This window comes from Mytilus trossulus, chromosome 8, assembly GCF_036588685.1.
Source record: "Mytilus trossulus isolate FHL-02 chromosome 8, PNRI_Mtr1.1.1.hap1, whole genome shotgun sequence".
In the NCBI taxonomy this organism is placed as follows: Eukaryota; Metazoa; Mollusca; class Bivalvia; order Mytilida; family Mytilidae; genus Mytilus; species Mytilus trossulus.
Window position 1 is genome coordinate 8,352,755 of NC_086380.1, and position 22,453 is coordinate 8,375,207.

At 30.4% G+C, this 22,453-nt stretch overlaps 1 protein-coding gene across 2 annotated transcripts; it reads left to right on the top strand.

Annotated features, from left to right (window-relative positions):
- The first annotated feature begins 1,522 nt into the window (after positions 1-1,522).
- Positions 1,523-21,788, top strand: LOC134728230 (all-trans-retinol 13,14-reductase-like). Of its 2 annotated transcripts, none has more exons than XM_063592768.1 (12): positions 1,523-1,776; positions 7,046-7,231; positions 8,094-8,203; positions 9,426-9,557; positions 11,491-11,695; positions 13,297-13,494; positions 15,163-15,282; positions 15,661-15,781; positions 16,147-16,277; positions 16,973-17,139; positions 17,842-18,001; positions 18,381-21,788. In XM_063592768.1, the coding sequence occupies exons 1-12, from the start codon at positions 1,560-1,562 to the stop codon at positions 18,530-18,532; spliced, it is 1,899 nt and encodes a 632-aa protein (XP_063448838.1). In that variant the 5' UTR covers positions 1,523-1,559; the 3' UTR covers positions 18,533-21,788. The 2 variants fall into 2 exon arrangements, with proteins under 2 accessions (XP_063448838.1, XP_063448836.1); XM_063592766.1 differs by lacking the exon at positions 13,297-13,494 and adding an exon at positions 13,540-13,737.
- The last annotated feature ends 665 nt before the right edge of the window (positions 21,789-22,453 follow it).

Below are 22,453 nucleotides of genomic sequence, written 5' to 3' on the forward strand. Positions count from 1 at the left end.
ATGGTATTGTCATTATATAGGAGTAAACTTCCTAACCGAAGCAAGGCGGCTCCATCTTTGGCTGCGGGTAACTCACAGCCGTTTAAGGGCATACGATACAGTTTTGATCCAGTATTTACAAGTTCTTGAAAAATTGCATATAGGCTATTTTTTACCTGATTAAATCAAATATGTAATAAAAAATATACCTTCATGTGCTACTTTTTGAGTAAAATGAGGTCGAAATTTTGTATATTTGCTCAAAATTTAGATTTGTGGCCGTAATTTCTTTTTCGAAAGAAAGACATAACTTTTTTGTTCTAAAAGATAAACACAAACTGTTTTTTTGTTAAATAATCGGTACTTTCTGTATTTTATAAATATCCTAAAAAAAATATGCAATTTTATATTCAGAAATAACTCATATTTATCAAATGTTCATGAATTGAGGAAAACACGTAATTTTTCACTGCATGTTTATCAAAATTAAAAAAAATCCTCTATTTACAGTTTTATAAAATTTGGGTCTCATAATCTCCCTGCAAAATGAAACAAAATGCCGTTTTGAAAAATAGGGGTCCATGAACTCGTTTTCAAATTAAATCAGTTTGAATGATGAAAATCAGTCGAAAAATGCATCTTTTCCCGATATGTCACAGTTTGACGTCGCGAAAATAACAAATTACGTTAGCAACGTCATTACCTTCCCTGTAACTGTATCGTATGCCCTTAAGCACTGAATGCAACGCAAAATTGGTTTTGAGAATTGTTTTGTATTATCGAAAAAAATACTGAATCTTTGACTTTTTTTTATTTCGAATTTTTGCATTTCAAAGTCGAGCAAACTTTTTTTTATTGAGCTAAGCCTTCCAATTGATATTTGATAGTGTGTCTTTCTATGTTGGGATGTTATTCTATTGTTTCATAAAAGGGACAACGTTTGGTACCATTACAACGTTTAATTCCGCTGCAAATGTTTGCACCTGTCCTAAGTCAGAAATCTTATGAACAGTGGTTGTCGTCTGTTTATGTAGTTCATAAGTGTTTCTCATTTCTCGCTTTTATATAGATTAGACCATTGGTTTTCACCGTTTTAATGGTTTTTACACTAGTAATTGTTGGGGCCCTTTATAGCTTGCTGTTCAGTGTCAGCCAAGGCTTCGTGTTGAAGGCCGTTTTTCATCCTGAGCCCCTCCCCCATAAAAATCAAATGGTAGTATCCATTTTGCATTCGCATATATTATATTACATGTCATTTTGCTAATCGGAGCATTGTTGGTTTACATTAATGAAATAATTGACTACAATCAATCAATCAATAATTCAATCATATATCAATCAATCAATCAATTAACCAATTAATCAATCAAACTTGGTGTATTAATCCATTGCTCATAAGGGACAAAATATTGAGTCAATGAATCAACCAGTTGAACTGATCAGTCATTTTAAAAACGTCTCCATGCTCTGCATGATCAAATGTCATTTTGGTCATTAGGCATTCCATGAATGATATTACCTCCGTTATTAACTCCCTTTATTTGTTTTTGGTCGAAGTAGCAAGACTGACCTTAGAAAGGATGGCAGTAGACATTGGGGTGTTCAACTTTGTTGAATATTTAGTGACAAACCCATCGATTCTTATTGCAATAGTTCTTATTTATTGCTTCATATTCGGCCTTTCTATTTTATTCTCTGGCCCAAAACCTGGAAAAAATCCATTTTCCATCAACCATGTTCGACCTGTGGAAAAGCTTGTGACTGACCAAAGTACAAGAGACAAAATTCTTAAACAGAGTATGTTATATCCAGTTGGAAGGCAAACGCCTGAATCTGACAGTTAAAGGTCAATTTGTCGACAGAAAAAGGACCCGTATGTAAAAGGTTTACGCCCTCAAACAGCGCCACCTACATTTTTTTCTACGGCATCTTTGAGAACGATGTCCCGTTCTGTAGTAAATTAAAACATTAAATTAACTAAAACATAGAAAAGTAGGTGTAAAAAACATATTGAAAGATATATTTGCAGATGACTGGTTATGCATGATACGCTGGCAATGTGCGCAATGTCCTTTAATCGAAGATTGAAAATTAGTTTGTTTCCTACGTCAAAATGGCGGATTTCAATGTTTACATTTTTTCCTCTATTTATAATCTGACACAATTTCGTATCCAATCATTTATTAGCAATTTTATTATTGATCTTTGGAGATCATCCAATTAGATTTGCCGTTAGAAAGTGGCTATACGTTACCAGCCATCGTTACAAAGTAGCCATGTGTTTTGTGGGGATACCTTGGGAATGTTGTGTATTCAAAAGTTACGGTAAAAATCAATGTTTTCTTCATTATATTTCCATGCATACACAAGTCATACCACCAAATCCATTCTTTACAGACCTCATAAGGTAAACAGACATCTTTAACTGTCTGCTTTAGCAAAAATTCGTGTAAATAAGGCCTGATGGGTCGTTTTGAATTCAAGTACAGCCGACAAACACGTGGTAGATTGTTTATGTTTGACCGTTTGCTTTACCTGAATTGCACGTCGATGTTACTATATACTTAGCAATAACCTTTATCGTGTTATACTTTCAAGAGTTATATAATACATCTTGTCTAAGAAACAGGTCTAGCGAGGTGCAGGGACTTCCTTTACTAGGTCTTTAAATAGTGAGGGTGTAATATGATGTTTACAAATTACCATATTTACATTACAGCATTTTTTTTGCATTTGATATATTTCATATACATGTACATTTTATGTACACAAAGAACAATAGAGTAAATAATCATGCATGGATTTAAGACATTTAATTCCCACCCTAGGTATAAAATATTATACTCATTATACATTGGAACAAATAGAACAGATTGCAATTGACATTATTCTGTATTAAATGTCTAAAATCCTGATTGATGGGGCCAAATCCTCATCATATTTTTTTCTATAAAGTATACAGCAGCTCCTCCAAGGATTAGTAAGGGAATACTTTACATATAGTCCAATGGCTAAGTCCTGTCTTTTTTGTCTCTGATATTTCCTTATTTATATTATCATTTCTATTATATTCTCTTGTACATGTAGCAAGACAAAAGCTATTGGTACTCTTATTTTCCTCATTTGCCTGAAAACAATGGAATTTATTCATTGTTGATGTATGTAAAGTGACTTGTAATTTAACTGTCACTGCTAACAGGCACTTGGACTCTGGTGATAAGTTTCTTGACTGTTATCTTATTGGCAATTATACCATATTTAAATGTCAGTTTCACCTTTATAACTTTTAAAGAAAAGAATTTAATGATAGAATAATAAGTTGTAAAAAATTTGAAATGTTTAGCACAAGTGCAAAATTTAATTGGCATTTTATTCAAGAAAATCTAGAAGTATTGAAAAATGTTGCAATTTAAAATAAATGTTTTGCACTCAGAAAACTATAAATACAGTACAGATATTGATTTAATTAAGACTTTGAGAATATTTGCCTGTTTAATAATCATGATAACAGAAGATATAATTGTTATACCCTTTTTTTCTAATATATGTGTGGCCCTGGTCTGGCTGTGGTTTAAAATCTAAGAATGGAGTTGGTTATATTCATGTTTATCTGATTTATATCAACATTATTGTGTCAATTATATAAATCATTGTAACACATTACTTTGCTCTTCATGGCCTTTTTTAATTAGAATAAAATATCTTATCTTATCTTATACCACATCTCTTTATTTTAGTACTAGCAGGTTAATTTTAAAAACATTTGAAGTAAGTGAGATGTTGACAAGCTTTTATATAGTCCATGATTGTAAATACAGATAATATCATGAGTTTTTTTTATAAAAGTAAATAATGTGATTAAATTGATTATCTCAATTAAAAGAACTGACATTCTTATTTGATACTATGAGATTATTTCTGATATCAGAATAATAAATATCTTATTGTTGTCCTTTTAACAAATAAAAACATGAACATACTTTATTTAAGTCAGTTTTTTTTTTGTCTATGACTACTATAACATGGGAAGTGTCCATGCAATCTCTATTTTATACATTGTAGTATTCTCAGGTTTTTGTTTTTCAATTGATTATGCATTTTAGAGCAGGTAGGTATGAATTTGGATTAAATTTGAAGTTGATTCAGTATATTTTATGATATAATACCACTATTGTATTTCAACAAAGCATTTTCAAACTTTATTTACTGGTCAGCTTTATAGCTTATTATTCAATCAATAATTTAATTGAATGCACTCAACAGTCGGTTACAGGACTTTTGAATTCAAATATATAAAAAAATAGAAAAATAAAGCAAAATTTGAAATAATACATATAATAGGAATTATGGTGAGAACTGCATGATATCAGGTTGCAATACAGCTTTTGCTTAGTTATCTTTGTGTTGATTATTATGTTCTAAATCCCTTTCTGGTTCTTTGGGTTCAGATATTTTCTCTTGATTAAGGCAAGCAACATAACTTGTACATCTTATAAAGGTTCTTATCTCAGGGTGAATCCAGACAATTTTAAACATAAGTGGTGGTATTCTCAACCAAGGATAAAAAGGAGAGTTAATTATATGATCCCTGAATTCAAATGCATTAATAATCTTCCATAAAAAGAGGAGGTCACCAGAACATCTGGGATCCACCACTGTATCTTAAAGCAGGTACAATAAAACAAGCATTGTACATGTACTTCTGTCCACTGCAAATTCATATTATTTTCATTCAAAAGTATAAATGTTCACAATTTTAAAGACTATATTTCCTTGGTTTCCATATTCAGTTTGCTTTCATGCAATGAAAAGTTCAATTCTATTGTAAAACAGGTTCTACTGACAACTGATAAACCCCTCTTGTATCCTTCTATCAACCAAAAGGGTGTTTGAGAAAATACAGTAAGTCCAAGTTCAGAATTTTCTTCTTTGGAAGTGTTCAATAACCTGTAAGTACTTGAAAAAAATGTCATATTCAACCTTTCCATGACTATTTTAATGTTACAACAGTAGAGGAACATGGAATATTGAAAATTTACTGAAGAAATCGTCGAAATATATCTGCAATCATTAATTTTACTCGAATTTACTGTTGTGAACTTGCAATATCCTACGATGCGCGTACCGAGTTATCTCCCTTTGATCTCCGCTTCGCAACGAATAATCTGACACAATTGCGTATCCGGGGTTTTTGTGATCTGATATAGTATAATTAGAAGCAAAACATGGTTTTACTTCATATTTTATACCCCTCAACACGTTACCAAACCCATTTGAGGAATTATAAATGATTTTCCGTGGACCTACGCAAATTTTCAGAAAAAAAGTTTCACTTCACTCGTGAATTTATAACATTTTAACAACACTTTTTAATGATAATTATATAAAATAAGGAAGCTTATTCAATCCAGAATTGAACTCTTTGGTTTTTATTAATGTACGAGTACAAATAAGACAATACGAGTCCAAAAACCACGAGGCGTGCACGTTTACCAAAAAATCGTAAACTCTGACCTTTTACCACGTGACCAATGTCTTGACCTTAGAAGCCATTAAATCGTTTGCCGTTCAACTGTATCAATATCTCAATATGAAAATAACTTAAGAGAAGTTGCTGCAAAAAAATATAAAGACGATTTTATTTTAAATTATGTTGAACAGCCCCCCCCCCAAAAAAAAATTTAATTAAAAACTAGTAAATAAATAAAATGTTTTGAGATATATTGAAGCAACCTTCTTCATTTACCATAAACAAGCTTTGATAACCACATAGTGCTGACACATAACTCTAATTGAGTCTGACACTACATGCTGCATTTAAAAATAAAAAAAAAACACAGGCACTTGTCTCAAATTTGTTTCCCGTCTCAAATTTGTTTCCCCTATAAGGCTATATACCTTAATATAACACAAGGTACTTAACTAAATTTTGTGAATAATGACACCCAGTCCCAAATTCCAGTTATTTTTTTTATTTCTCGGTTGTCAAACCTACTTAAACTTAATATCTAAATTGATTTATCTACACAATGGTATATCCCACGACTATCATTGTTGTTGGGATCATTAGGAGCAGGCCTTAGAAGTCAAACAACCAGATTTATTTTTGCATTCGTCTCGATTTTTTGCAACACCCAGTCCGCATGTAATTTTATACTGGTTTCTCATTGGTCAATTGTCTAGCTAAAAATAAATGTGGGAAATTTTGGTCAATTTATAACTCTACATTAGTGTCGTTGTGTACACGTGTGTTTCATAACAAACATATTTGGGTCTGTTTCACATAATCTGTAAAGAATTTACAATAAAGGTAATAATTCATAGAAAGAGGGAAGCTGACAGTTTTTATTTTAATAATTTTTTATAATAATTCAATCACTGCGGGCTGGGTGCTGCCAAAAATTGAGACGAATGCAAAACACATCCTGTGACCGACTTCTGAGGCCTGCTACTAATGATCCCGACAACAATGATAGTCATGTCATATACCATTGTGTAGATAAATCAATTTAGATTTACGGCATATTGAGTTTAAGTAGGTTTGACAACCGAGAAATAAAAAAAATAACTGGAATTTGGGACTGGGTGTCATTATTCAAAAAATTAGTTAAGTACCTTGTGTTATATCAAGGTATATAGGAATTTTTCTTTTGAGACAAGTGCCTGTGAAAAAACCCTAAGAACTGAAATGACCCTCCTTTTCATACTATAAAATCTGATTTTATGATCTATTATTTTTTTTGTTCTGTACATAGTGTCTTTCTATCCATTTCGGTTATATTTAATGACATGCATGAGATGAACAAACTACTGTAAACTTATTTATATTTGGGAAACTTTATTTCAGGTTTATCCCTTATTAGTTCACTTCACATTCATTAAATTACACAATTTTAATAGTTATTTGATTAAATTGAAAAAGAAAGATTATATTTTAGTATTTGCAAAGATCATGATGATTAATCTTCATGTTATTTTTCTTCTTGCCAAAATCGGATATTGAATTAGAACTAGACACAATAGAGACAAACATAACTCTCAGATTCTATTGATTTTTTTTTTATAGAATTCAAGCCATATAAGGTGCCATCAGAGAAACTAGATGCCATAGTAATTGGTAGTGGGATAGGAGGCTTATCAACAGCTGTGTTACTAGCTAAAGCTGGGAAAAAGGTGTTAGTTCTAGAACAACATGACCAGGCTGGAGGCTGCTGTCATACTTTTATTGATAAAGGCTATGAGTTTGATACAGGTATGTTTTTGTCACCCCTCTTGGTAAAAAAATACAAACAAAAACTTACAACATATACTAAATCTTATGTTTTGTCATTTTGTGATGGAGATTAAATCAAATAAAAATATCGTCACCCCATAAATTTAACATGGAAAACCAGAAAAGAGAAAAAAAACCCACCAGAAAACAAAATCTTGTAAAAAAGTTCTGCATTAGAAATTATGAAATCACAAAATAACTCCTAGAAAATTAACCTCTAACAATATTTAATATCATGAATATAGAGATGCTTAGGGATACGTTGAATAATTATAGATTATCGTTGAACATCTCAACAAGATTGATTTTCTCGCTTGAGCCTGGACAGTGAAAAGAGAACAGCTATCGAGTTGAGATGACCAATGATAATCTGGTTATCGCTATTTTACCTATAGCGACATTGTCAATTTCATCAGCAATGCCCCCTGCTTCCTTAGTTTCTAGCAATAATTTTCCATCTCAAGCAAAGAAGCATGATATGAAAAATTATCACAAAAAATGATCAGAGGAAAAACGCACCAAATAGCGAAAATGTAAATTATGAAACAGTTAGTTTGAATAAAGACAATTATTAAGAATGTACTGGGTAAAAGGCAATTAGAAAACATCAAATGATGCCAAACAACATTGAAACAGCATTAATCATGTGTATATATATTTTGTAGCTGCATTGTATTTAGTAGGTTAGAATAGTTAAAACTTTCCCCCAAATGTCATGGGCCACTGCAATGATAGTGAAAATTGTAAACCTTTTCATAAATGTCATAAACATATATTTAAAAGAGGACATATTTCAAACTACATGTACATGATGTAGTGCATAAGTGATCTTATATTTTAGGTATCCATTACATCGGGAAGATGTATGATGGTCATCCAGACAGAGTGTTGACCGATCAGCTGACTGGAGGAGCTATAGAGTACCCACTTATAGAAGAAATTTATGATGTGGTTAGTAAAACTCAAAGATAGATATGACTATAAAAAATAGATACCTAGAAGAAATCAAATGTACCTACTTTAACATCATACCAATGAAAGCTATTGTAAATTAAAACATTATTGTGTGCATTTATAATTGGGATTTTGTCATTTAAAACTAAAATGTGATTTTAATTTTTGCAAAATTGAGAAAAATCCTGGTAAATTCATATAAAAAAATTATAAGTGCTAGTTAAACTTATTGCGAGTATAACCTTGTTGCATATTTTGCAATGATAATTTCTGAATTTACAGTATAAAAAAAGATACCTAGCAGAAATACAAGGTACCTACTTTACAATCATATGAATAAAAACTTAAGTTTAGGTTATTCCATTACTTGTACACTTCTGGTAATATCTGGTTCATGTTTTTGTCATTCAGAGGGAGGTTTTGAGGTAGTGAAAAATTCATTTTAGATTTTATTAATTTAAAGGAACTGTTATGGATTTCAGCTTATCAAAATGACAGCTGCTGACTCCATTGGTTATACATAGGTATAGGAAGATGTGGTATGAGTGCCAATGAGACAACTCTCCATTCAAATAACTATTTATAAAGGTAAACCACTATTGTTTGAAGGTATAACCTTCAACACAGAGCCTTAGCTCATACCAAACAACAAGCTATAAAGGGCCCCAAAATTACCAGTGTAAAACCATTTAAACGGGAAAACCAACGGTGTAATCTATACAAAAACCAGAAACAAGAAACATGTATTAACTACATAAACAAACAACAACTGTACATCAGACTACTGACCTAGGACAGTTGCAAACATTTGCAGCGGGATTACATGTCTGACTTTTGAACAGTTAATGAGATAATCACGCAAGTTTCTTATCAATAACCCTTTAAAAAATCCTATAGTATTTTAGCAATTATTAATCCTATAGTAATATGACAAACGTGAGACAGCACCTCAAAAACCTTAGAAAATCAAAGAAACATCAGAAAATGCCTGAACCAAACCAGAAATATGACGGTTGTTTTCTATGCGTTTGATGAGTTTAAGCTTTGATTTTAAAATTTGATTAGGGACTTACAGTTTTGAATTTTCTTTAGAGTTCCATATTTTTGTAATTCTACCTTTCATGTTAAATCATGGGTCTCAGTTTATATGCCAGAACTTAGCCAGGTATTTGTTACATCTTTGTATGCTGTGTCAATTGTGAATGTTTTTTTATTTAAGGTTCGAATAGGAGATCCAGCTAAATCTAGAGCATACAACATAACTTCAGGGAGAGAAAAATTAGAGAAGTCATTTATAGAATATTTCCCTAAAGAAGAGACAGCTATTAAAAAGTTCATGGAGTTCTTAATAGTAAGTTATTGGTTCAATTAATTTTAATTGTTTTATAAAAGCAAAGTTTACCTTTGCTTTCACATATTAAGGCCAGGATTTTTTAATTTGTTGGTGTACGGATCCGCCGACCCGATTTTGCTGATTTCCAGAATAAAAATAGAATTTACTTTTCATGCTTTTTTATTCCCGCCGACCCTAACAAATGCATTATCCCTGAAAAATAATTAAAATATCCTTTCATATAAAAGAAAATGCATAAATCACTTACAGAAGTGATGACACTTTCTTTTGTGAACAAATGAAACTTTCAGTTTACGTTTCTAAAAATAGACAAATCAATTATTAATGACCTTGAAATGTTGTTAGCACAAATAATTTTGCGGAACGAAACCTGTGTTTAAAACCAGTTACACAATAAGTTCGTTTCCTTTATTTGTCACCAGTCCGTAAGATGCCTGTTCTCATAGAAATAGACTTGTCCAAATGTGGACAGGTGGAAGTTCAAGACATCGAGTTAAAGTACTGAATTTTAACAAATCATTTGAAATTTTCTTGTTTTCATAGATAATAAAAATTATCGTTCATTTGGATAAAAAAATGGGAATGCATGACTAGTATTTTTAACCCAATATTCTCGTTTTTCCAATGGACGAGTCTATTACGTTTTTGACATGTGTGTTGAAACTTATTTTCGTACGACGTTTTTACATTTTTGTCTTTTTCAGTTTTCGTGCTTATTATTATTCACCAAGTTTTAATGAAGAGCTACTGACGTGAATCTCTTTTTCTTGTCTGTGAAAGACGATTTAATTTCGTCTTTGTCCGTGCACCCCTTTTTTACAGTAAATTATTAGACAATGTCATGTGATAAAGCTGAGAAATACTATTTCATCGAACTAAAATTTAAGAATGATGACAAAATAGTATGACAAACATATTATTAGAAAGGTGAAATATATATATTTATTTTGCATATCAGTTTAAATAGATATAGGAAGATGTGGTGTGAGTGCCAATGAGACAACTCTCCATCCAAATAACAATTTAAACATTAAACCATTATAGGTTAAAGTACGGCCTTCAACACGGAGCCTTGGCTCACACCGAACAACAAGCTATTAAGGGCCCCAAAATTACTAGTGTAAAACCATTCAAACGGGAAAACCAACGGTCTAATAAAGTCTTGAAAGATCTTTTTTTTTCTTTTTTTTCCCGAATGACCGACCAGACTTTTTCATGGAAAAAATCCATAAACCAACAAATTAAAAAACCATGGCCTAAAAAATGCTTTTGTTTATATTATACTGGCTTTCACAACTTTAAAAACTAGAAATTACTCAAACAATTATTACAATTGTGAAACATAGAAAACTTGAAGGCAAATGGTGAAGACTTACTCAGTCTTGACAGTAAGATAATGAACAGACTTTATGTTTTATCTCATTCATATTAACAGGTTTTTCTTTTAGTCTCATAAGTGTATTGTTAACAGTCCTTTATTTTTTCTCCATTCAGTTTGAATTTACATGTGAGCTGTGTCAAAAAAAAATCAACCATTTGCAGTTGCATGTATATATATACATATTTACATATGAATTAAATTGATTTTGGAACTTTTAAATACAAAAAAAAGAAGAACTTATTATAGTTAAATTTTCAAACAGTTAACTTTCCCTATTTAACTTTTTTGGATTTGAGCGTCACTGATGAGCCTTTTGAAGATGAAACGCACGTCTGGCGTATACATAAAATTTAGTCCTGGTATCTATGACGAGTTTATTAACAGTCTTTCTGCAGATTTTTTTAAAACCCGAAATAGGTCAACATATGTATTGATATTCATTTGCCTAATTGATTTTTATCTGAAACAGTTCATGTACTCTACTGTTTAGTGCATAATTATATTGACTTTTTTTTCTGACCAAATAACTTTAATGATTGTCTGTTACAGGAGAGTAGAAACAGTTTTACAGGATATTTTGCCATGAAGGTATTACCAAAGAGGGTAGTAAAACTCCTGATAGCCACAGGGATATATAAGTTTATGTTTAGATCGTACGCCAAGTTCCATGGTAAATCATTGAAGTCTTTACTTGATGATCTGACAGACAATGAAGAATTAAAGGCTGTTTTATCTTACTGCTGGGGAGATTATGGTAAGGCTTGTGTTACAGTTAATCTTTTCCAGCTGTGTAAAAAGTTATTTTGATCGTAATTTACCATGCAAAAAAGTCCATATCAAATTTAACCTTGTGTTTTATTACTCTCACATATAAATATGATTTCTGTCAGCTCCAAAAAATTAAAAGTGAATTTATTTGAACATAATTTGTATATATTGGTTACATGTTTTTAGGTTTAAAGTTTTAGTGCCTTTTATATCTTCCAAAATCTCAAAGCACTTTCCTTACATATTCTATAGAAGAGTAAGTTTTAAAGCAGTTTTAGTGAGAGTAAAAATAGATTTAGACTGAGGAAGATTAAGACTTATTATCTGTACATGTATGCTGAAAAAACCAAGATTGTTTGGTAGATCTATAGCTTTTTAAAGTATCTTTATTTGAAATGAATTTAAAAGTATTATGTATTATGTTTTAGAAATTAAAAATTGGTATACCATAAGCAATCATTTGATTTAATTATTTCACTTTTAAACAATTATTTATTTATTTTTGACATATATACGATTCGTGTAAGTTTTTCTGCAATGAAGTCTGAAATTTGAAAGATGTGCCTTATCAAAAATCAATGTTATAATATTTTAAGACATTTTTTTCCTCCAAAATTTAACTGTGTTACATTTACAAAAGGGATAAAAAAAAAACATACCTGTGAAGAACCTGCAGAGAATCTTCTTGTCAACAAGATTTGGAGCATGTATTTCTATATACACCTTGGACTGAATCATTTGTTTAAATACATGTAATTTTCATACAAATATATAAATGATTACTAAGTGGGTGAGTTTTATCGATTGAAACTATAAATTTGTGTTTTTGAACACCAGACTCATACATGTATTTTAATTTTCAGCTGCAACAGATTTTTTATTTGAAATAATAGAGGAATTTCCAATAGGTCAAACCTTTTGATCTAAGACTGAACCTATGAAATCATTGTATGAATAATATATTCTGTATAAAGGATGATATTGATTGACAAATTGAGAGTTAAATGAAATTAAATGAAAAATTCTGTTCAAAAATAGGTCTTGAAACATATAAAAAGAATACAAGGTTGGATTTAAACAGACGTATCTTTACACTATAAAGGAAAAAAAACATTCTTTGGTGATTGAAACCAGAGTTTACTGATTTTTAAGGCCTTAATTGAGATTAATTGCTTTCAGGAAATAAAAGAAAATCATTATTACCTATTAACAGTTTCTTGGTATTTAAAAAATAATAATGAGTTAAACTAGAAAGATTTGCATTAATATCAAGTTTGAAAACTTATACATCATTGTTATCTCAGTCGATGTTCATGCAGTCCAGTTGTGCACAGGACGCTAATCATGATATGACACTGAGGGTTACACAACATCTTTATTGGTTACAGATCTACAAATTTGTTACATTAACATGTACTCTACCTAACATTATTGATAATTAATCATCAAAGACCAACCTTATCCCTTGCTCTAATATTCAATTTCATGAAAACTAACCAATTTGCACTTGCTTTAATATTTGATCCTAAACAACCTAGATATTAACCTTTTGTACAGGAAATCATGCATGCTGTTTGTATATTCCAGGTACTTATCCTTCCAACACCTCCTCAATCATGCATTCGGCACTCCTCAATCTTTTCATATCAGGAGGTTATTACATCAGAGGAGGACCAAGTGAAGTGGTCTTCCAGACAATTTTAACCTTAGAAAAATTTGGAGGTCGAATCTTTATGAAAGCACCGATCCAGAAAATTTTGATTAACGATTCAGGTCGTGCTCATGGTGAGTTTTAAATATAGATTTTACAAATGTAGACTTTCCTTCCAGGAGTGGTTCCATCTGAGTCGTCCCTGCTCTTACATGCTGCATTATTTAACCACTATTCCGAGGGTGCTTACTATATCCGTGGGGGATCAAGTGAAATACCTTACCAAATCGTACAAAGATTAGAAGCATTAGGAGGCAAAGTTCTGGTTAAAGCCCCTGTACAGAAAATTCTGACTAATGACCAAGGGCACGCTGTGGGTGAGTAGTGTTTGTCAGTATGCATGTGCCTAAGAAGAGCCTATCTAGTAAAACTTGCTAGTCAAAAATGTTTTTTCTCTCATAACCAGTCATGTCTGTGTAATAGTCATTTCTAATAATAAAAAAAACCCGATGTTATTGGTAATGTATAGTAAACTATTGTATACTTTGAATTCATTTACTTTCTTTGGCACCAATTTTCAAGGATTAAGAAAGCTGTGTTTAAGTTAAATAGCTAAATGGTTTGAAAAATGTGCATCAAAATCTTAAAATTTGCATTTCTTTTAACATTTAAATGAGTGGTTCACATGCATCCGCATATTCAACAAAATTTGGTATCCAATGAATAATAATGAATCCAAAGTATTCATATATATGTACATGTTTCTGTATCCCTTGCTGCGGGTATATAGCTTTAATTAAATAAAATATGTAGCTTGTAAAGAGGGATACTGTTAACCAATTAAGAATTTTCACAACTTTTTAGTAAAAATATACCACAAATATGAAAATGTGAAATGTAGCAAATAAGTCAAACTTACATAGAATTTAGAAAATTACTAAAAATAAATACTAGAGTTGGCTGAACAGGCTTAAAACAAAAAAAAATAAGTATCTACATAAATAAGTTGGTTTACAGTAACCTTCAGAATCATGTATGTGCAAGTCACTTTGAAAGTTTCATATACTGTTGTGGTAGGTATCAATATTCAGAGATTATTTATTTACTTATACTATGTACTATGAGCTTAACCCTTTCCTCAATGGAAATTTATTTTTTGCATACTTGTTTCGCATAGGATTTTTCAATAAAATGCTGAAAATATGCTTTAAAGTATTAAAATACACTGCGAAAAACAAATATTTCATCATATAAATTTAGGTTAGATATTCTTATGAATATCCTTTTCATATTGGATACAAGTTTTAGTAAGTCTGATGTAGACATTTGGTAGTCAAAGCGTTTCAACTGAAGTACTACACAGGGGTCAAAAGGCGTCATTATGGAGGAAAGGGTTAGATAATGATTTGAAAAATGTCCATGGACTTGAACACTAATACAGGTCATTTGAATAGAAATGAATTAATAGAAATTTTATGTTGCACAAAATATTACACTGACTTTTTCAACAAAGGAATACCTGTTAGAAATAACTATGAAAATTTTACACTTTTAATAAGATGCAGAAAATAGATCTAGCATTGGTTAAAATTTACATTTTATTTAAAATGCCAATATCTTTATTTTTTATAATAAACAGAAACATTTGTTTGAAAAGCTGTTAATTTAGTTCAAATTAATCTGACCATTTAGAAGGATGAAGTTAAAGCATGAATGCTTTGTGCTTTAAATACATTGGTTTTTTTTTTATAGTTCTTTTTATGTTTATCATATTTTGATATTCAATGATGTTATAATTTTAGGCGTGTTAGTTGGTAAGGGAACTAACTCCTGTGAATTATTTGCTAAGAATATTATATCAGACGCAGGAGTATCCAATACATTCCTTAGACTTCTACCCAAAGAGGTGGCTGTTAAATCAAGTAAGTGTCTAATTGGATGGCTTTTTATCTTTGGAGATAATTATACACCAAAGATTAGTGAATAAATATAAAAAGATTAACTGATAAAAGTTGAATTACATGGTAGTATATTGCTTTCAGTGTACCAGTGATACACACAGTACTATTTGATGTCATAATTTAAAATCTTCTTTTTGGTCAACTTAGTTATATAAGACATCTGCTGACATTTATTTCTTTTCCATAAGACTCATAAGTGGCGCTAGTTAATTTAGGAACAAAATAATGTAAATAGATTACTTTGCATGAATTATTCTCGAAAACTTCTGAACTGAAAATATGATGGCATAAAATATTAAAAGTGCAAATTCCAAATGATAGTTTTTATTTAACTTGTAGGTATTTATCCAATGATAAAGAAAGTAGGAGAAAGTGTCTCATTTATCTCAATGTTTGTTGGTTTAGAAGGAACTACAAAGGAATTAGGACTTAAAGCTCAAAACATCTGGGCCTTTACCAGGTAAAATATCCTCTAAAAATCTGGTCATTTACCAGGTTAAATATCCTCTCAAAATATCTTAGCATTTAACAGGTAAAATATACTCTCAAAACATCTAAGCATTTATCTGGTAGCAGGTAAAATATCTTCAAAACATCTTGGCATTTACTTGGTAAAATATCTTCTCAAAACATCTTGGCATTGACTAAATATCCAGATTGACCAATTCTTGCAGTCAGTTTACTTTTATTAATAAATTGTTCAATGTGATCTTGAAAACTACTTCAATTTCCCACTTAATTTTTAATGTTTTTGTCATCAAATTTTATTTATCTTATTTTGTCATCATGTGATTTGTCTGTGTATATTAAGCATCTTTCTTGCAGACCTGATGTTGAAGAACTAACAAAAGAATACATTAACTTATCAGTGGAAGAGGCTGCAGAAGCAGAAGTACCCCTATTATTTGTGTCCTTCCCTTCAGCCAAAGACCCCTCATGGTCAGAGAGATTCCCAGGTAAGTGCCCCTCTTGTTAAGAGTTTCATTATCTTTCATGTTGACTGATACATCACTGTTTGTAAGTGGTACTTTTCAATATATTCAATCTTGTATGATAATAGGATGGAAAAATTAATGTGTACCGCCTACTAATGAATGGCCTGTCTCATATTTGTGTCCTTCCCTTAAGGTCCTTCATGATCAGAGAGATTCCTAGCTACATGAAGGTAAGTGGTTTTTCATGTTTGTATTCATTTTATGACATTGCGAGCTTGAAAATACGTACTAAATTTTAAATATGAAAAGGAACTTATTTCAAGTAGATGTACATGAATCTTTTATCTAGAAATACTTGTCGGGGGCTGATATCTCATAGTTATATTTCAAAACTGTTCTCTGGGACTCTGTGGCTCAGTTTTCTCAGTGTTTTTTTATTGAAATCACAAGCTTGTAAACTCGTAAAAGTTGGAACCTTCCATTTATTCAGGTTTGACTGCCATCTGAATTGTCAAAGATCACCAATTTTCTTACTGAAGGTTGTGGCTCTCTCAAGGTACTCCAGCTTTCAAACTAATAAAAATCTAGTGATTGTCCACAAGGTAAAAGGCATTGGGACTGAACGTGGCATGATAATACACCTAACAAATAAGCTAAGGTACAAAAATTGCTGTTCTTTATCTCAACTTGCATAACTCTTATTTCTGTGATTGTAGGTAAGTCTAATTTGCTGATCATCACCATATGTCCCTATAAATGGTTTGATAGATGGGAAGACGAGAAAGTGAAGAAAAGAGGAGGTGAATATGATGGACTGAAGAATGCTATCGGCAGACAAATGTTAAACCAAGTTATACAGATGTTTCCTCAGATAGAAGATAAGGTTTGTTACTATACCCAACATAGGGGTTTGATGTTTGTTTGTCATTCCGTCTGTCTGTCTCACCTCAGATTAAAGTTTTTGGTCAAGAGAGTTTTTTATTGAATTCCTATCATTTTGAAACTTCTTACACATGTTTCCTTTGTTAATATCTGTATTATTTGAGTGCCAAATTTAGAGCTTTGACACCAATTTCACTGTTCACTGAGCATACAAAATGATAGTGTGAGTGGGGCATCCATGTACTTTGGACACACTCTTGTTTTAAAAACTATTAAGGATTTTCAGATTTTACCTCATTGATAAGTAACACACTGCCTATGAATAATGCATTATCATAATTAAAGGCTAATCATGATTTAATTGAAGATAAAATTTGAAATGTGAGTGCTTGTTTAAAATGCTTAGTTAAACATTTTAGTTAAAAGTTTGAAGATTAACACAAATATGTTTTCTATAGATCATACTGATTTATTAACAAAATTAACTCCAATTACTGAAATGGTCAACAAATTAAACCATATCCATAATGTTAACTATGAAATTGCAATGAAACAAACTATTTTATTTGTCATATAAACCATAAAAATATAAATTCACAAAAAACAATTCTTATTGTGACATGATTTTACTGGAAAGTGCACTTATGTGAAAGTCGTCTATAAATAGTGGCATTCACAGATAAGATTGATGTATATTTAATAGATTGCCTATACAGATGTTGGTTCACCTCTAAGTAACAAGTATTACCTGGGTTTTGACAAAGGTGAGATGTATGGACTTGACCACACAATGCAGAGGTTTTCACCTGAAGTATCTTCAGAACTACGAGCACAGACCGACATTCCAGGCTTGTTTCTTACCGGTAATTAAAATTTGTGTATTAATTTTATTATTTTTATAATGGGTATTTAAAGCCAAAATGTAAATGGACTGTTCTTTTCTATGACTATTTTGACAGCCACTGAATTCATTACATAAGTCAGATTGAAGCTTTGTCAACAATGTCCATTTGATTTGTCATTAATATATAAAGCTTATAATTTGAATACCTTCTGAAATTGCAGTTATTAAGCTCACATCGCATTGGTGTCCATTCTACAAGATGGCAATACTAAATGCATGCAACAAATTCTGAATTAACAGTAGCACATGCAACTTTCATTTTCAAATTACACTTACAAATAATTCAACTATAACATGTTTGTAGATTAGCTTTAAACCTTTTTGAATTTATTCTACAGGTCAGGATATATCAACCTGTGGATTTACTGGTGCTATGTTTGGTGGTATGTTCTGTGCTGGTGCTGTCTTGAATAGGAAACTCCACAATGACCTGGAAACACTCGTTAAAGAGATCAGGAAAAACAATGACACCAAGAAAAAGTCACTCTAAAACCAACATAAAAATCCTGGACTTGCGTTAAAGAGATCAGGAAAAACAATGACACCAAGAAAAAGTCACTCTAAAACCAACACAAAAATCAAATCTGTGATTTAACTTATATAGGGTATTTTATACTTTGTTTACTTAGTTAATGTAATAGGTTCTTTTATACATAAATGACTATGTAGAAAAGTTATGGATATTAATTTAGTTTGAACATATTTGTTTATAGTGGATTGGGAAACAAGTTATTACAACTTATGTTAATCCATTTCCACTTTGTGGAAGCGAGTGAGTAGAGGTTTTTTTATAAAATATGACTGTAGAAAAATTATAAATGTAAATTTAAACACTACTATTTATAATGATTAAGTTTGTATATGTTTTTAATATATTTATTATTGCCAGTATGAATTTTACATATCTTTCTATGTTGTTCTATGTAATCAGTTATTAAGTTACGATCTCAGATATTACAGTTATACATCATAGATAAGTTTTATTTACCAACTATTTTTTCCCTTTTCAAAGAAATTAAAAAGAAGATTTTGTTCTAGAAGAAGGCGATTGATTGTTTTAAATGTCTTAAATTATTATTGAGAATTTTTTTAATTTGTTAGATTACCATGAATGGTTTCAGTATAACATTTTTAACCAAGGGTGTTGTTAGTTTTGTTTTTGGTTTGTATTTTGTTGATTTAAAGGGACGTAACACATTCCTATCTAGAAACCAATGAACTGTATGTCATATTAAATTATTTATTCTCTGTACCAGATTGTGTAATCAAATTATTATATATCAAGTTAATGTACTTAAATACTATACCAACCAAAAATGTGCTTTATGCACTGTACATTTAATCCTTATGCAAGGTTGTATTTTTTTAAACTGATTTTGTAATGTCAAGTTAATCTGATAAAGGATTTAAGTCTAAAGTCAGTCTATTCTTGCCATAAAATATAAAATATTACTAATCATTGTATTACACATTGAATATAGGATCCATGATTTAAGAATACACCATTTTTACCAAGATTAATTATTCCTTAGTTGGATTGTGATTTTTTTTGTCATGTTTTTTATTTAAAATATCCTTAGAAGAAAAAAAACTTTAAGTTGACAAACTTAAATATGGTAATTGATCAGTGTTTCTTTTCACATTAAACTTCAGAGAAAAATACATGTCATAAACATTTTGGTGCAACTTGAACAATCAATTCTAGTCTTAAAATTTATCATGAATAATATCTGTCACAGTCCCTTGGTTTTTCTCCAGACCAGCTTTAGAGCATGTATAAACAGATATAGACATGTTAATTTCATGTTAAAAGGAATTACTATTATTTATTTACTGCCTTTTTTCATGACTTGAAAGTAAACAATATGTTCATTGTTGATATTTAATATTCTTATAAAAATATATGATAATGATTTTATAGTCCTCTAAATACTTATATGTACATCACTTTTATGTATACTGCTGTAAGCAAGGTACATCACTTTTATGTATACTGAAACTGTAATCTGTAAATTGAAGTTATTTCTCCTTCATTTCGTTATTTAAATCAATGTGTTATTATCAAATTTTCAGATGGTGCAAAAACTTAGATTTTTAATATGTTAAGTATACTGTGGATTCATTTATTTTCGTGGGTATTAATTTTTTCGTGGAATGCTAAAAACTTGCATATTCGTGGGTACTTGATTTCGTGGTTTTGCCAACCTCTGTATACAAGGTCTATTAAAAATATGATATTCGTTGAACATTTCAATTCGTGGTTCACCTGTACCAATGAAACCCACAAAAATTGGTATCCAACGAATAATAATGAATCTACAGTAGATAATTATTTAAGTTAGTTCTATTGTGAAAGTCCATCTTATCGATGTAATTAATTGACCAATACATTGTTATACACTGTCCACAAGGTGAGTTTATTTACAAAATATTTAATATTAATTGTTTATGTTTCATTCACCAAAAAACTTTGTAAATTATGTGCAATTGTATCAAAAGTGCTATTTTGTATGTGACAGTGAAATTTCAAATTCTCTGATTTTTATTTTGATGCTAATTTTTCTGCTAAGCACATTCTTAAGTGACATGTTAGAATCTAGGAAATATGAAATATGAAAAATAAACAAAGCTTAAATCAATTCTTCAGTCCATCAAAATCAAAATCCACCTAAAATTACACTTTAATTTGTGAAATGTTGTAGTTAACTACTTAAGACCTCTAATTTAATGAGAATAATAGGTGCAGCTATAAAGTGGTGTTCCTTTAACCTTTTTGGTTTTTAAAAGTATTTTATAAGATTTTTGTCTTGATGAACTTCACCCCTGTCCAATCTAGGAAAACTTCTCATTGCAATAACTTTTCAATTTTAATACTGAAAAAAAAGAACTACATTCAAATAGAAAAAAATAAGTCTTTCTTAGTAAGTCATTTATTTAAATAATTATTGTTTATTTAGAAATGTAAGTTTGATAGCATTTTTATAAACCCTTAATTAGCAATTTCATGTGATGCTAGACTTAAAAAAAATCTAGATATTTTTTGTTTACTAAATTATAATAACTTTATATTAAAGATTCATATGACTTACTAATGATGATTGGTCAGGAATTCCAAAAGCTTTATTTAATTGCTGTGTAGAATGCAACTGCACATGCTCAGCCCTCTATGAAAACATTAAACAATACATAAAAAAATACAAATCCAAGGTTTGATTAAAGTTAGAATTTCATGATTGTGACATTTTTTAAGGAAATTGAAAATTTGCAACAGTAATTTGAGATGTGAGTGCTTGTTAATCATTATAATACTTTTTACCTCAATGGATACTTTTGTACTGTAAATTTGGAAATTATTGCAAGGTTGTTATAAATGTGAATAATGTGACTGAGTGAGTATTGTAATAACTCACATTCTTATACATGTATCTGATACATATATCTGTATGCAGATTTTCCTGACATCACAATAATCAATCTTGCATTTTTGTTTATTTTCAAAAATCACAATAATAAATTCATGCAATAATTTTGTAATTTACAGTAGTAAGTCCTTTAGAAAGTTACCAAAAAAAGACCATGACATGTGAATACAAATATTAATTTACTTGAGATGTGTTTTTAACATTTCTGTTTATCCAAGTGATTTCATGTGTTCCTACTATTATTTGCTCAGTTATATTAAGTTTCAGTGGGCATTAAATTAAAATGTGATTCAAAACTTACAAATAAATATAATTTGCATAAATGTTTTTTTTAGTTCTTTTTAATTTGTTATAATTACTTGGAACCATATCTGTCCTTTTGTCTTTCATTCATAATACAGGAGCCTCTTTAGTCAAGTGTTCTGACATTGTGAGTTGAAACCTTGCTTGTGGCAAGGTTAGATAACTCTGATCCTGATTGACTAGGATTGCCAATGATTAAGCAAAAGTGGTGTTAAAACAATACTAACAACCAATCAATTTCACTGAACAGGTTCACATTTTTGTTTAGGGGTCAGATGACACCAGCCTCAGGGTGCAGGATTTTCTTGCTGTGTTACCATTGGTCACCTTGGGTTGTTGTCTCTTTTGCACAATCCCCATTTCCATTCTCAATTTTACTCCATTTTAAATTTTCATTTTTGAGTATTCTCCTCGGAAATCACTGGTCAAGTCAAATCTGGACTTATCAATGAGATCAAATTATCCTGAAATCACTGGTCCAGGCAAAACTGGACTTGTCAGTGAGATAAAATGTGAAATGATCCTGGAATTCAATAGATCAGTTATCCTCAATATTCATCTAAATTGCTTCTAGTCAATTTTTTTTGAAAGTTATTCTTTAAAAATTAGAAATATAAATTCTTATTGTAATCCAAGTTGACCATAGGTATATGTGTTCTTCGAAATATTCTCTAGTAAATGATCCT

Bases quoted from the DNA above. Each gene is read 5' to 3' on its own strand.
- LOC134728230 (XM_063592768.1), top strand. From the start codon at position 1,560: ATGGCAGTAGACATTGGGGTGTTCAACTTTGTTGAATATTTAGTGACA. The intron at 9,558-11,490 runs GTAAGTTATTGG...TGTCTGTTACAG, and splicing joins AGTTCATGGAGTTCTTAATA to GAGAGTAGAAACAGTTTTAC. The intron at 13,495-15,162 runs GTGAGTTTTAAA...TTATAATTTTAG, and splicing joins CGATTCAGGTCGTGCTCATG to GCGTGTTAGTTGGTAAGGGA.